This window comes from Miniopterus natalensis, chromosome 20 (genome assembly GCF_054644295.1).
Source record: "Miniopterus natalensis isolate mMinNat1 chromosome 20, mMinNat1.hap1, whole genome shotgun sequence".
Lineage (NCBI taxonomy): Eukaryota > Metazoa > Chordata > Mammalia > Chiroptera > Miniopteridae > Miniopterus > Miniopterus natalensis.
Window position 1 is genome coordinate 10,831,120 of NC_142100.1, and position 15,586 is coordinate 10,846,705.

The 15,586-nt window shown below is 41.5% G+C and overlaps 1 protein-coding gene across 6 annotated transcripts in view; it reads right to left on the reverse strand.

The window, feature by feature from the left end:
• SIRAL1 (SIR2 antiphage like 1) overlaps positions 1-15,586 on the reverse strand; it is a 36,461-nt gene that overhangs the window by 15,733 nt on the left and 5,142 nt on the right. For 3 of the 6 annotated variants that reach the window (XM_016204442.2, XM_016204441.2, XM_016204438.2), the window contains exon 1: positions 2,395-2,501. In XM_016204442.2, coding sequence (XP_016059928.1) covers positions 2,395-2,480 — 86 coding nt within the window. In that variant the 5' untranslated portion in view covers positions 2,481-2,501. Of the gene's footprint in view, positions 1-2,394; positions 2,509-15,586 lie in introns of those variants that run through there. The other 3 variants (XM_016204437.2, XM_016204439.2, XM_087828528.1) reach the window with 3 other exon arrangements.

Genomic DNA, 15,586 nt, shown 5'->3' on the forward strand with positions numbered 1-15,586 from the left:
AGCGTAGGGAAAGCAGACCGCAGGCAGCAGAGACCCACAGTTTTAGAAGGTAAAAGTGAGTCCCTCTGCAGAGCCCTGGGACTGGTCAGGTCCATTTGAAGGTGGAGGGCTGGAGGAGCGAAAATAGGCAAATTCACTGAAAGCAGAATTCTGAGCCTGGAGGCTTGCCTTCCAGAAAGGTCGAAGCAGAGGACTCTGAATTTGAGAACACTGCACAGCTTGTGGGGGGGGGGGGGGTGGATTAAGTAAAGATCTGTATATGAAATAATATTCTCCTCTGCTCCCTGCCCCCAGAAGACTCCCACACATTGGCAATGAGCCTGATACCTGTACCCTGTTCCCCATTCAATCAGGAAATGGGGATTCCCTTTCGGGGAAAATGGCCAGCATGGGAGAAAAGCCCCCCCCAGCTGCTGACAGGGGGAGCTTCTCAGCTGTAGAGCCTGGCCCACACTTGATACCCACAGTGGAGCGCATCAGTGACCACGGCCCTTGTGCACACACAGACCCTCCAGCTGGCTTCTTAGGGTTTTCTCTTAAATATAAGCAGACAAATTCGGGTCACCTTATATTTGGGCAGAGCCCCCAACATAGGCATTTCACCAAAGCAAAACTAGCAGATAGAATGGAACTTGGAGTAAAAAGAGACAGTAAAGAGAAGAAAAACTGAAAAGAAAACAATGACATCTTCATAGAGATTTTTTTTTTAAATGGCATCTATAAAACAGGAACAGAATGCTATAAAAAGGGATGGGCAGACAAAAAGACTTCTTGGAAATTAAAAATAGAACAGAAATAAAAATCATAAAGTTAGAAGATAAAACCAAAAAAAAAAATCTCTGAGAAAGTAGAATTATAAAAATACACACAACAGCAAAATATATAGAAAGTCCAACACCAGAATACCAAGAGTTCTACCAATACACAAAAGATAAAATTATCAAATAAGTAACAAGAGCATTTCTCCAAAGTGAAATTATTAGTAGCCAGCTTGACAGATCACCCGATATCTAGATTCACATGAAGATAAATCACTGTGAAACTTCAGGTTGCTGAGAATAAAACCCCTATCCTTACAAGCTTTTAATGAAAAAAAGAGGTCATGTAATACACATGACTGGGAACCGGAACGGAGTGGCTTTTTTGGCAGAACACTTAAGTGTCAGCAGAGGATGAGCAATGACTTCATAACTCTGAGAAAGACGATTTCCTACCTAACACTCTGCACTCGGCCAAATCATCAAGTAAATATAAGCGTATATACAGACATTTTCAAACGTCTCCCAAAACTTTTCTCCTCTGCATCCTGAGGAAGCCGAGGACATTGTTCAGCAAAATGAAGGCGTGCACCAAAGAAAAAGACATGCGACCCAGGAAACAGGGTCCAATACAGGAGAGAGAGGAATTCCCAAGAGACGGGAGAGGAAACCGGCAAAGTTAGCAATGGGGCAGCGTAGAAAGCCACTGTCCAGCCCGGCCGGGCGTGGCTCAGCGGTTGAGCGTCAACCTGGGATCCAGGCAATCAGGGTTTGATTCCCGGTCAGGGCACATGTCCAGGTTGCGGGCTCGATCAATGACTCTCTCATCATTGATGTTTCTGTCTCTCTCTCCCCCTCTCCTTTCCTCTCTCTGAAATCAATAAAAATATATTAAGAAAAAAAAAAGAAAGCCACTGTCCAGAGCGGAGGGCAGTCCAGAGGAAGGATCCACGAAGCAAATGTAATGGGGCATTACTGATGTGTCACTATGGCTAGGAGACTGACTCTCCTGTCAGAGTTTGAAGATAAAATGATAGGTGCACAGAAAACAACGTGAACAGAAAAAGAGAGAAAATCTTTAATAACTTGGAGAGATAAACAAATATAATCATAATACATTAGGCTCAACTATGAATACTGTTTATATATCATATAATGTAAGTATTAAAAAGTGATTTAACCCCCAAAAGTGTGATATAAAATACGTACAATGGGGGGCTGAGGGGAGGGTACATGGGGGGGTGCGTGTGTACAATGTGGGAGAAGATCTGTGAGAACAAACCTAATCCTCATCTTCCATAATTGGAAAGAGATAAAATCAAAACACTCAAATATAGCAGTGCATACAGTATTGAAAAATATGGATGCAAATATTAGAGACACATACAAAAAAGCTGAGTGACTAAGTGGGAAGGAGCCAGGCATTATGAGCCTTGAAGTACTAACTTCTAAAATTATGTACATTTATGACCTTGATTAAAAAATAAATGTTAGATCCAAAAAAGAAATTTGATTTTACGTAAAGGTCAGTATTAATTAATGAAATTAACTGGGATTTAGAGCAAGTTCATTACTTTTCATTAACTACCATTACTGATAATGGACTATGCTCCTCAGATTCCCTTCCCCTGTTTACCTGGGCTTTTTGGTGGGGGGTGCGCCGTCACTGAGGAATCCAAAAATGTTGTCTGTATCAGAGGCCTGGCTCCCTGTAGAAGCCATCGAGTTTCTAAAATATATTAAACACCATGGACCACAATTAGATCTGTAAAGTGTAGCATTCAAAACAGCACAAACATTAAACAGTTTTATAAGCTATACACCCTAAAGGTGTTCTTCTAAAGGTACTCCCTGCTGAACCGAAATTCATTAATTAATGAGCAACCAAAACTTAAAGAATTAAATTCATCTAAAAGAAAGTCACCGTGAAATTATGACTTTGGTACTCCATGTTGCCATCCTGCTTCTGTTTCTAAAGGCTCCCCACGCCCCCCTGAAAAACCCCAATGACTCATGTCAATTACTAGCCATCATTTTGTAGAGTCTAAGAAATACTTTTATTTTCCCATGAAAAAGGCTTGGGAAGACTCGAAATAAAACAACACACAGGTAAGTGTGCTAATAGCTCCCAATTACCCATTTCCTAACAGCTAAAAAATAAAATAAAATCACTGAGTTGAGAACAGAGCAATCAATACTCATTTGTGGATTGTGAGGCATTCTTGTTGCTAGACAACTGTGTCCTCACAGGCAGTGAGACATGCCTCTCTAGCTAAGCACACTGTGACAAATGGGAAAGGTATTATCAAGCAAAACTGTATGACAAATTACCAATTATGTTCATTTGGTGAGATAACTGCCAAAGTAAGAGAATTATCATGGATTACAATGAGAATGATAAAGAGAAGTTTTAAAAAGTTTAGTAAGCTTGCTAAATCTAAGGACCATTAATTCTAAAATAGCAATATTTTAAATAGTATGTGTGCACACACACAATAAGACAATATGTATTACCAGAGTTTAGTGTGTTTATCTTTCATTGTCAATATTTAGAAAGCAATGGAATTACTAGTAATTAAGTTTACTGTTTTATTAGAAAGCTTTTTCATTAAAACATTTTTTAAAGTTTGCTGATTTAATTTTTCTGATAAGTAGAAGGCTCAGTTCCTCACCCCATATTCTACCACATAATGGAATTCTTCTTTGATATCATAAATCATTAGAAAATGGGAATCACAAAATCACAGAAGTGACTTAGGATGCAGACTGTCCTCTAGTCAGATCTTTGATTCTGTTGATGGGAACGGCAAGGCTCAGAGAAGACAGCTGAATTACTTCAGTAAATCATGACTTCTCTTAATAATCATCTGAACCCAGGAGCGCATGGCTCAGCGGTTGAGCGTTGACCTAGGATCTAGGTGATCAGGGTTCGATTCCTAGTCAAGGCACATGCCTGGGTTGCAGGCTCGATCCCCAATGACTCTCTCTCCTTTCCTCTCTCTGAAATCAATAAAGATATATTTAAAATAATAATAATCATCATCATCATCTGAGATGCTTGTTAAAAGTACATACATGTTCTTAAAAATAGTTAATTTTAGAGACTCCAATCTTTGTGTGTGTTCCCTGGCTCCAATCCCAAATTACTGAACCAGAATCTCCAGAATCTTCGGGGTTATTTCTTAAGATTTTTTTTTTTACTCAAAATCAGAGAGAGAGAGAGAGAGAAACATCGCTGTGAGAGCAAACATCCATCAGCTGCCTCCTGCACACCCCCTACTGGGACTGTGCCCTGACTGGGAACGGAACCTGCAACCTTTCAGTGCACTGGGCGCCGCCCAACCATCTGAGCCACACGGGCCAGGGCCTTCAGGGGACTCTATGATGGGGCAAACGGGAAACACCTAAGTGAAATCAAACAAATTTTCTACAATCCAACTCTTTTGCTAAATGTAGGGTACACACGAGGCAGCCTACATTTATGTCATCTTCTCTCCCTGTACGTGTACACATCGTTTATTACAGCCTAACAGCTCTCAGTTTGCTACCACCAAGTCAGGAGTTGACCAGCATTAAAACATTTCCATGACATTTTCATTTATGTGAACTCATTTCCTACTCTGAAGTCTATGCTCTCGATTGGAGAAGTGATGGTAGAAGGGTGGTTACTTCTACCACATACAGGACAACCCATCAGTTTGGAGAGATTTTTTTAAAGTACACAATGAAAAGCACATATGCTTACGCTCTTTCCTTAAATATCCTTCTTTAAACCCATTGTCTGAACAAATGACACCCATGTAAAAAATGCCATGTATTGAGAAATATGAAAATAAAGTATAGAGGAAAGTAATGTTTATTAAGTTCTGAATACAGACATCTTCAGAATTAAATGCTCAATTTAGCTACTAAACCAGTTTTATTTACAAACTCTTACATAGTACTTACCATGTGCCATGCATTACTTATAAGTATTAACTCATAATCTCCATAAACTTATGAAGTACTGTTATCACCCTATTCAGAGATGAGAACACTGAGGCATAGAAAGGCTGGGTGTCAGAATTCATACCAAGGTGGTCTGCCTCCCTAGTCCATGCTCTTAACCACACTAATATCACCTAAAAGCATCCTGCAAGGATTAGTCTCTCAGCTTTCCATGTTTAATTTGCAGTGCAAAACTATCAAAAAAGGAAGCTCCAACATTCTGGAAAGCAGATTTATTTAAAATAGTTCTGTGTAATGCTTAATAGCTGCTACATGACCAGGCACCCTGCTGATGTAATCACAGGGGTCACCTAAATTCAGAAGCTGAAACGCCATCTTCTTCTGGTGACAAGTACTATTGTTACTACTTCCCAGCACGACTAACCTACTAGAACCCTAGCTCCGTCTTACCATTTTTCTCCTGGAAAATATGCAAGGTCATTTTTGCTGGATTCTATTTCTGATAGATGGTCAGTTCTTGGTGTCTACACCTGACTACTAAGCCTTTTTCATTTTTTCTTTACGGAGTCAACTGTTCTGACAGTCCACTTCACCTACATAATTTAAAGGAATTAAATATGGCTAACGGCTCCTGACAAGTTATTACTAAAATGTCTTGGGTCCTCTGATTTAGGAACTGGATGAGAAGTAACTCAGTGTGCCCACATTCTATCTGATGATACAGCCAATCTGCTTCTAACAGGACATCCTCATTTCTTCAGTCTAAAGTGTGCCTCATAAAATACAATCTCACACGTACACCCTGGTGGCATCTGAGGATAAACTGTACCTTGTTCCTCCTAGAGTTCTGCTTCAGGGGAAAAAAAAATCTGTTTTAGCATTCTACCCTAAACAATATGCAGTTATTGCTAAAGAGCTTCCGAGCTCACTGTGAATTCCTAACGTGCATCAACTAGTTCACATGAATTTCTCTATGTGATCACCATTTGAGTTACTGCTAAGCACTGAGGAATCCTTCAAAGCCAATACAGCTCAACAAAGTCGGTCAGATACTTGGTAAAAGCTGTGAAAAGTGACAGCAACCTCACCGACATATTTTTGAAGACCTAAGTCTTCACGTGAGAGAGGACACATACTTTGAGACCTGTCAGCTTGGCAGGAAACAGAATGTATCTGGTGGATGGAAAAGGGGAAAGGCCAAGGCAAATGTTCTAGGGAAAGAACCTATTAAGAAACAAGAAGAAAGGACAAGAGGAAAGGGGCTGGCCTGTGAACGAAATGCTATTTATACAAACTAGAGGACTTGGGGATTTCACATATCAAAGGCGGCCAGCAGCTCTTACTTTCCTGCTATCTTGGTGCAGGCCAAGATGGTAAACTCTGAACGGCTTTTTCCATTTAAGCAGAGTGAAGCCTCCCAGCTTGAGTCCCTCGTGCTGATCTGTCTCTCTCTCCCTCTGGCTGAGCATCTCCCCCCACCCCACCCCCTGCTTCCAGTGTGTAGTCTTCAGCTCAAATAACTGACAGGCCAGAAGGAGCTCAGAAAAATTCCCTTTGGTATGTGGGCAGATGCAAAGTCGACACAGAGAAAAAAGTGCCAATAATGGCATTTATGCCTGAAAGTAAAAGGCAAAAATGACTAGCTTAAGAAGGTGGTACATTTGTTTTAAAAGCTGCCCCCTCCCACGTCTATTTTAAAAAACAGAACAGTGACAGGAATAAAGACTGGCTTATTTCTCTAGCCTCCACACAGAAAAGGGTTAACTTCATTTTCTAAGGGAAAAGACAGTCATCCTCTGACTTGGAAGAAATCAAATCCTCTTATGGTGGCATCTGGACTAATTCCAACATATCTGTTTTTAGCAACTATGGAGGAAGGGAAGGAGGAAAAGACACCCAGTATAAGGTACTACAAAAGAGCACCCAACACTCACGCTGACAAGAAATAAACTATTTTACTCAGGCAGTTGATCAATTCAGTTCTATCATGGAGACTGTAGCCTTTCCCAGCAGAGTACAGAACAAATTTTCCATTTCTCATTCCAGGCTCAAGGGTTCAGATGCTGCTTTTATTAGTTATTTTTAATTATAAAACCAAAGTAACGCATCATGTATGGGAAAACAAAACTGTTTCAAGAAGGAATGGAACATCCAAATTAAATGGAACATCCAAATTAAAATCTGATTTGAATTAGAAGTTGGTAACAGAAGTTGATGATTTTACTGTGCAAACAATGAGAACTTCCTTGTCACTGCTTTCCCTCCTATGAAACTTCTGAGAAGGTATATCCTGAAAATAATGACACATGTGGCTAAGAAAGAAGACTTGAAAAATACTATATATATATTCATGTATCCATGTATCCAGAAGTATGATCACACAATTTCATCACAAATGACATGGGCTATTCATTAAACATGAGATTAGAGAAATCTTCCAGTGAGCCCTTAAAAACTAAGTTCCTCCTATTAATAGTGTGAGTTACCTGTGGCAATACCTTCAATTGCTTGCTTTTCATGCCAACAGAATACACACACTGTACTGTGCACAAATGCACATTCCTCAGGTGTGGGCTATCCGAGAAGATGTCATCACTATAAAGGCGCTCTCTACGAGGGGAAATCTGACAAGCCGTAAACAAGGGAAAGATAACAGTACAAATGTTTAGTAAGAATCTCTCACCTAATTTCCCCCCTTCACTTTCTTGAAGATTTCTGACGTAAACAGTACTGAGTTTGACAATGAGAAAAAAAGGTACATTTTGACAACATGACGTGTGGCAAATGTTATGATTAAAAACCCCAAGTACAGCTGAATAATGGTGATTAAGTGTCAATACCGAGTGAAACACCTCAGAGGTCTAGAGGTCTATGCATCGTGGCCTTGTAATCCAAACCCCATCACCAGCAAAACCAAGGACAGAATATAAGAAACACATAAAGTAAATCTGTTGTACAACTATTCTTAGAGTTAACCAAGAGGAAAGTAAATAAAATGTCCTGCAACATCAAGATAAACAAAAAAATCACTCAAGTCCAATTTATTGATAACTTTCCAGTTCATGTTCAAGCACACAGTATCTTAAAGATATAACAGATACAAAATAAGTGAACAGACACCCATCTTAGGTTATTTATCTTTCAAACTCAGTTATCAGAACACCCAAAAAAGAGGGATTTAAGAATAAGCTTGCTTTTATTTAGTGCAAATTCTTTTTTAATTTTGTCATCCAACAGCTATTAAACGTCTACTAGATGCTAGGCTCTGACCTTCCCGGTAAGAACAGCAATGGGATTGGGCTTCCCTTAAAGAAGAGGGTACACTATGTAATTCTGAGGTGATTCACATGCAGTCCTACCTGGAGGAAAAAGAAAAAAGACCTGGCAAATTTTTCATGGTCCTCCTAACTCGCAGTTACATGAACTCTTACCACCTTCCCTTTTTGCTGTGAGAACCAAGTCAAAGACCCGTGGCTTTTCAGCATGTTCTGGAGTGATCTTACCTCAGCTACAACCTCATGGGAAAACACATGAGAAGCAATGAACAGCAATTCACAGGTAGGACTCCAATAAAATTCAGAAACAACATGTGAAAGATTAGTTACAGGCAAGTACGGTTGGAATAGCTCCAGTGATCTCCCTAGATAAGTGGAGTCTGTTCTTTACAGAGTACTGTGCATCTGCCACAAAGATGACACTGAAGATACAGACCAACACAGTACACTTGACATGCACGTGAGTCTGGGAATAGCCTACTGCATCAGTCACAGAACAGGGCCTTATGAAAGCAGTGCACCTGGTTGAGGCTGGCAAGTTCAGAAACATGCAAAATTTCCCTGAGTCATAGAACAGAAAATGCAGACCATCAGACAGAAACACTAAAAGGATTTAGGGCTACTGAGCTTGTAAGAAATAAGGGAGGCAACGAAGTCTGCTCTTAAAGAGCAGCTTCCCCTGACTGAGCCCTATCCCCCCCGCCCTCGCTACCGCTCCTCTTAGAACAAGTGCATGTGGCACCATGGCCACCCTCCACTCCAGCACAAAACCTTTCCGCTTTTAACTGGGAGGTTTATAAATCAGAACAGCAAAACTTTCAGTTTTCATAAATGCTAGATCTTCTAAGCATGTCATCCAGTATCAGTTTTTTTTATTTACAGAAAAAGAGATTTTTGTTTAGCTGCCTCATGGCATGGATTTAAGAAATTTCTGCTATTTGAAATGACCTACTTCAAGTTAAGGCAGGAGTCTGAGTGTTTGTGGATTACCATCTGCAGAACATTCATAGGATGGAAATTCTTGGCCTAACTGTTCATTTGTTTTGGCTGATGAACTTCTTAAAAATGACTGAGGAGAAACCCATTCCTAGAAAGCTGAGGAACTCCATTTCCATCCTCTGGACACACTGGCCTCGCCACTGTTCCTCAGACAGGCCTGGTCCCCTCTGGCCCTGCAGCCTTTCTTTGTACTGGCTGTTCCTTCTACCTGCATGCTCTTCCCAGGTATCTGCACAAGGTTCCCAGACTTTGCTCAAATCATACCTTATCAGCAATGCTACCCTGACCACCCTGTTTAAAACTGCAACCTCCCAGACACTGCATTAATTGTTCTACTCTTTATTTCATAGCTCATACTACCCTCTAACATACTAATTATATCAGTAGTAATAATAAGGATACTACTTATGTTTATTACTTGTCCCCTACTTCCTCCCACTGGAATGCAAACTCCTCAAAGGTGGAGCTCTTTGTTTAGTTCACAATGTATCTCAAGACTCTAGAAAAGTGCTTGGCACATAGTAAATATTCAAATATTTATTGAATGGACTAACTCAAATGCAAGATGCTGCTCATGATTACAATTACAAGAAAGAATTTCATTGTGCAACAAAGAAAGCATTTCCCATTAAAAGAAACACCCCACTACTGCCTTTAATGAACTAAGAACCATAAAAAGGTCATTTTTTAAAAAATGGAACAAATGGAAAAAGACAAATTCCTGTGAAAATTGTGTACAAAGTAAATGAACATTCAGACTATCGTTTTCCAGATATGCCCACCAGTGAGTACAAGTAATCTGATTCCAGCAGGCAAAAGGATTTCAGACTTAAGGTTTCAAACCTATCCTCTGACACTAACTGAATATATAAAAAAAATTTTTTAATTTGATTTTAGAGAGGATGGGAGGAGGAGGAGGAGAGAAAGAGAGGAGGGAGGGAGAGGAAGAGGAAAAGAGAGAGAGAAACATCGATTTGTTATTCCACTTATTTATGCATTAATTGATTGAGTCTTGCATATGCCCTGACAAGGGACTGAACCTGCAACCTTGGCATCTCGGACAACGCTCTAACCAACTGAGCTACCCGCCAGGGCTGAATGTTTTTATGTATAAATTATTTTATTTTTATAACTTAAGTTTCTGATATCTAAGATGTAAACTGATATTTAGAGGTGGATTTGTAAGGCAAGAACTCTGGCAAATAACTTAAGGACATCAGTATTTAGGGCTAAGAAATCAATCAAATAACACAACTGGATTAAATCACGGTTAAAATCACTCAATGGCTTCTCACCGTATTTAATAAAACTCCTCAGGGACATGAGACCAGGCATGACCTGGCATCTGCGGTCCACTTTACAGCGTCCCACCCAGCCCTCTCCTTCACCAGGCTTCAGAGCCACACAGGACACACAGCAAACCTTCCTACTGACACAGAACTTGCTCAGGTGGACACACTCTACAACTGCCTCCGCCCATCTCACCCTTGAAGCCTCCGCTTAAATGTTCCTTATACAGTCTGGTCTCCTGCCCCCTGCACAGGCTGCATTTATACTCAGCTCCTTGTGGAGTCTCTCAGCACTTGCAATTGTTGGTGCTCCCGTAAGACTAAGAGCTCCTTGCCCTGGCCGGTATTGCTCAGTGGTTAGAGCACCAGCCCACAGACTGAAGGGTCCCAGGTTTGAGTCCAGCCAAGGGCATGGCACGTACCTCAACTGCAGGCTCAATCCCAGGCCCCGGTTGGGGCGTATGCGGTAGGCAACCAATCAATGTGTCTCTATCACATTGATGTTTCTCTCTCTCTCTCTTCCACCCTCTCTGAAAAGCAATGGAAAAAATACCCTGGAATGAGGATTTTAAAAAAAGAAGAGCTCCTTTAGGACAAATACAGCATGTGCCTTAATTTGATCATCACGTCCACAGCCCTGCACAGTTTCTGTATATATGTGTTTACACAGTGCGTGAATGTTCAAAGATTTGCTGAATGAATGGGTACCTACCATGATTTAATTTAAAGTCTAGGAGATGAACAGATACTTTAAATTTTATGAGCTGTAAAAAAAGCCAGATGAGGACTTAAGGACAAGATGGTAGAGAAGGTAAACACTGTGCCTGCCTCCTCGCACGACCACAAAAAATTAGAGAACCACTGTCTCTGAGAAGCCTGAGGACTAGCTGAACAGAATCCCTAAAACTAAGGATGTGAACAAGCAGCCACGTTGAGGCTGGGAGGAGGGGCAGAGATGAGAAACAGGCAGGACCCACACTGAGGTGTGGTGGTGAGGAATCAGGAGGGACATCTGGAGGTCCCACCTGATGTGTGAGGGGTCCTAGACCCACACTGTGCTCTCCAGTCCAGGACACCAGTGCTGGGAAGAGGAGTCCCCATAATATTTGGCTGTGGAAACCAGTGAGGAATGCAGTCGAGTGAGCCAAGGGCTGCGAGAGGCCTAGGAACTGCTCTCGAGAGGCCTGTGCGTGGACTCACTCACGCATTCACTGGCTCTGTGCTCCAGGGCAGGAGAACAGGGAGGAGCAAAGCTGACTAGTTTCGGGGCCAGGACTGGAGTGGCAGGGGTTCAGAGCAGCTCCCTCCAGGGACAGACACCACTCACCTACTTAAGGCTATTTATGTCTACACATTAAAATTCCCATTGGCTCTGGGGCAGTCTTCTCTACCATTTCGTTTACTCCTTCCCAACTACATGAAAAGAAACTAAGATCACAAAGTACTTTGCAGAAAGTGTGCAGATTTGTTTTCTAAAACAGAACCTCATGCATTTAACTCAGTCTGCTTCCATTCTGTAGTTTCCCTATGGACTGGCCGAGATTATATTCCACATATGCTTGTAAAGTAAAATGACAGGAATCGTATTGGTCACAAGTTGTTGAGTTGTCATGTTCAAATATCTGTTAAATGTCAGACACTGTGTTAAGAATATTACTATTACCAAACACCATTTATCATTTACAATGAGGCAGGCACTGTTTTCTACACTTTACAAATGTTCATTCTTTTCTGAAGTAGATACTATTATCATCACGTAACATAGGTATTCTAGATATTGGAATTGAAGCACAGAGATGTTAAGTGCCTTGCTAAAGGTCACACAGCTATTACACAGGAGACATAGGATGCTGACTTGAGTCCATATTGTGAAGACACAATGCAATACTGTCTCACCAAAGATGACTAAGACTGTAAGAACATATCCTTAAGGGCCATACCCTTAAAAAGTCTCTTTTAGGGGAAACAGAACTATAATCAAATATATTTGTGCTAAGTTTAATATGCATGTATGAAGTACGAGGAGGTTAACAATTGTGCTAGCCTGGTTGGGTGTGGCTCAGCAGTTGAGCCTTGGCCTAGGATCCAGGAGATCGTGGCTTGATTCCCGGTCAAGACACATGCCCGGGTTGCAGGCTCAATCCCCAGCAGGGGGCGTGCAGGAGGCAGCTGATCAATGACAACTCTCTCATCATTGAAGTTTCCATCTCTCTCCCTCTCCCTTCCTCTCTCTGAAATCAATAAAGATATATTTTAAAAAATAACAATTGTGCTTGATGAAGATCCAGGAAAGCTTCTCGGGAGACAAATATCTTTTTGGCAAAATTCAATGAAGTCCTTAGTACTTATCTTCCTCAACCTGTTCGAAGCATCTGATACTTGATTCCATTCTCATCTCCTCTGGGTTCTGTTTTCCCGGTTTTCCTCCCCTCCCTCTAGTGGAAGCTCTTCTTCCTCTGCCCAACCCTTAAATGTTGAGAGGCGTGTCCACTTTAGGCTCCCCAGTCTATTTACATATCCCTCCCGTCCTTTCCCCACCCCATCTCCTCCAAATGACTAAAATACCAGCCAATGCTAATGATGCCCCTGCTGTATCTTCAGACGCAGGAGATACCTGCTCAAAAGTGTCAGTTACACAGCAACCACAAGCAAAGGCACTTTCAGATGGCACTTTAGACTTAAAGGTCAAAAAACAGCTCAGCAACCAGTTCCTTATCATGTGCCATGGGCCTCTGAAGGGCAGAAGTAATCTCTGGGTGAGAGGATTACAGGTGGTTATTTGTCTCTTTTGGTTTCAAGACCCAACACAAATATAGATTCTGAGACTGTGGGGTACTTTAGAGATGTACCTGTAAGCACATTCCTTGTATCAATTCCAAAAAAACCCTTGAAAAACAAGAGAATGATGGACCAAAGGCAGTTTAGGTAAGTGGTCAGACTTGAAACCTTTACCTAGCTTGATATTCTTTCCCAGATAGTTTTAAAAATAAAAACTAACTAAAAAATGTTCTCTTTGATCTGTAAATGAACTGAGAGATCAAAGCACTGTTTATACCTGAAACGAGAATCTGAAAGCTCAAAAAAAAAGGTATTACTGTATCTTCCAGAGGTCACCAGAACCACGAGAAAGATGAGACTAACATAGAATAAACCACTCTAATTTTTTTTTTTTAATACTCACCTGAGAATATTTTTCCATTGCTTTTCAGAGACAGTGGAAGAGAGAGAGAGAAACATTGATGGGAGAGAGAGACATCAATTTGGTTGCCTCCTGACGTGCCCCGATGGAGGCCCCGGGGATTGAGCCTGCAACCGAGGTACGTGCCCTTGGCTGGAATTGAACCCAAGACTCTTCAATCTGTGGGCCAACACTCTAAAAGCTGAGCCAAACAAGCTGGGGCTAGAAGAAGCCACTTTAAACAGACTGATGACTCTCAGTGGGAAGGCGGGGGTGGGGGAGTGGGCGGAGAGAGATTAATCAAAGAGCCTATATGCATATATGTATAACCCATGGACACAGACAATAGTGGGGTGGGGATCAATGGGGGGGGGAGGGGATATCTGTAATACTTTCAACAATAAAGATAAATTTTTTAAAAAAGAAAGAAACCACTTTAAAAGCATTGCTTTGCTGAACAGGTAGCACCAGTCTTAAAAAGTGACCAGTAAAAATAATTGAAGAAAAAAAATAGGTAAGAGAAAAACAGGTTAGGGAGACCTAATAACACACTTTCTTCAAAGAATCAAGGAGGTCAGCACAAGACCAAGGGAGAAGCCACAAGCAGCAGCAACAGGGGCTGGGCAGCCTGGGCCCAAGGGCCACGGCCCTATCCTCCCGACTGGAAAGGAAACAGGTCCATGTGGGCAGTGCAGGACACACGTAAGGGACAGGGAAGGAGAAGGAGCACATGAAAACCACCCTGTAACTCACCTGGACAGAACTACCTTTGATGCTTTGGTTTCTGCGGAGAAAAGCAGTTTGAAAGGAGTGCAAGCATCCTAGATTCGTGTTCGTATCAATTCAAAAATCCTGTACCCTTAAGAGTGTGCCTCTGCTTTACACCAGGAATTTTCTTATACGTAAGTCCTCAGTTTTTAAAAAAACTTCCTTCCCACATTCATCTTAATGTCTCAGTAATACTAATTTTCAAAATTCTCACATAGCTTGTGGATCCCTCAGAAGAGCAGTAGCACATGTTTCTATAGGAGAATGAAGAGAGTGGTGGTACATTTCAAGAGACTGAGGGTGGCGAGGAACCTGGGGGAGTGGGAACTAGCAGGGAGTAAGCAGAGGGCTGGGCCCTCCTCAGTCCCCATGGACATGACCTAATTGGGTCTATAACACTGATGAAGCACTAAGTCCTCACCACACAGGGGACCTTGCCACTATTTTAGGATTGACACTCACACCTGCTCCACTGCAGAGCAGAAAACTAAAAAATTGTAATGGTCTGTCTTTGAAGCTATCATATCCATGTAACAAGAACAGATATTATGAAAAAGGATCAAAGAAAATATGGAGAGAAAAATCAGAGAAATAATAGAAGAAAGTGTCCCAGAACTGAAGGACATAAACCTCTAAAATGACAGGATCCTCTGAGTACCCAGAACAGTAAATGAGGCAAGACCCACAACACGGTCCTTCATCATCATATTCCACCACACCAGGGATAGAGAGAATATCCTCAAAGCTTCCAGTGACGGAGAAAAGAAGAAAAAAAACAAACCGGCAAAATAAAGTCACACAAAAAGGGTGTGAATCACTATGCCCCCAGCAATTACAGACACCAGACAGTCCAACAGTGCCTTCCAAATTCAGAGGGGAAACTGTTTCCAACCTAGAATTCCATACCATTTCCAAACTATCAAGCAAGTCTGTGGGCAAGACAGTCATTCAGATACTTCTTAGTAAATTTCTATATGCCAAGAAACGGGATTACAGGGTGCCAGACCAGGAGGGTGAAGGCAGTTCCTCAACTGATTTGGGCCGTAGTTCCTGATAGAGGAGAGTAAAGAGAGTAGGAGGAAGATGCAGGGCTCCAATAAAAAAATGGAAATGATACATTTGAGCTCATAGCAAATGTTACTGATAAGAGTGTGGCAACTATTCTGAAGCATCTGGGAAAAAATTAACAGTAGATATGTGAAAGAACAGACAAAGGTCAACCTAAACACAAAGAAGAGCGTAGCTGAGACCAGTCACCTGCCTCCGTGGTTGAATGATATTTGGCAGGGGTATAAACACAGAAAATCTGCCCGTTTTAACGAAAAATTATAATATAGCTGTGGCAAGAGCGGAAGATGTGGGAAGGTAGGG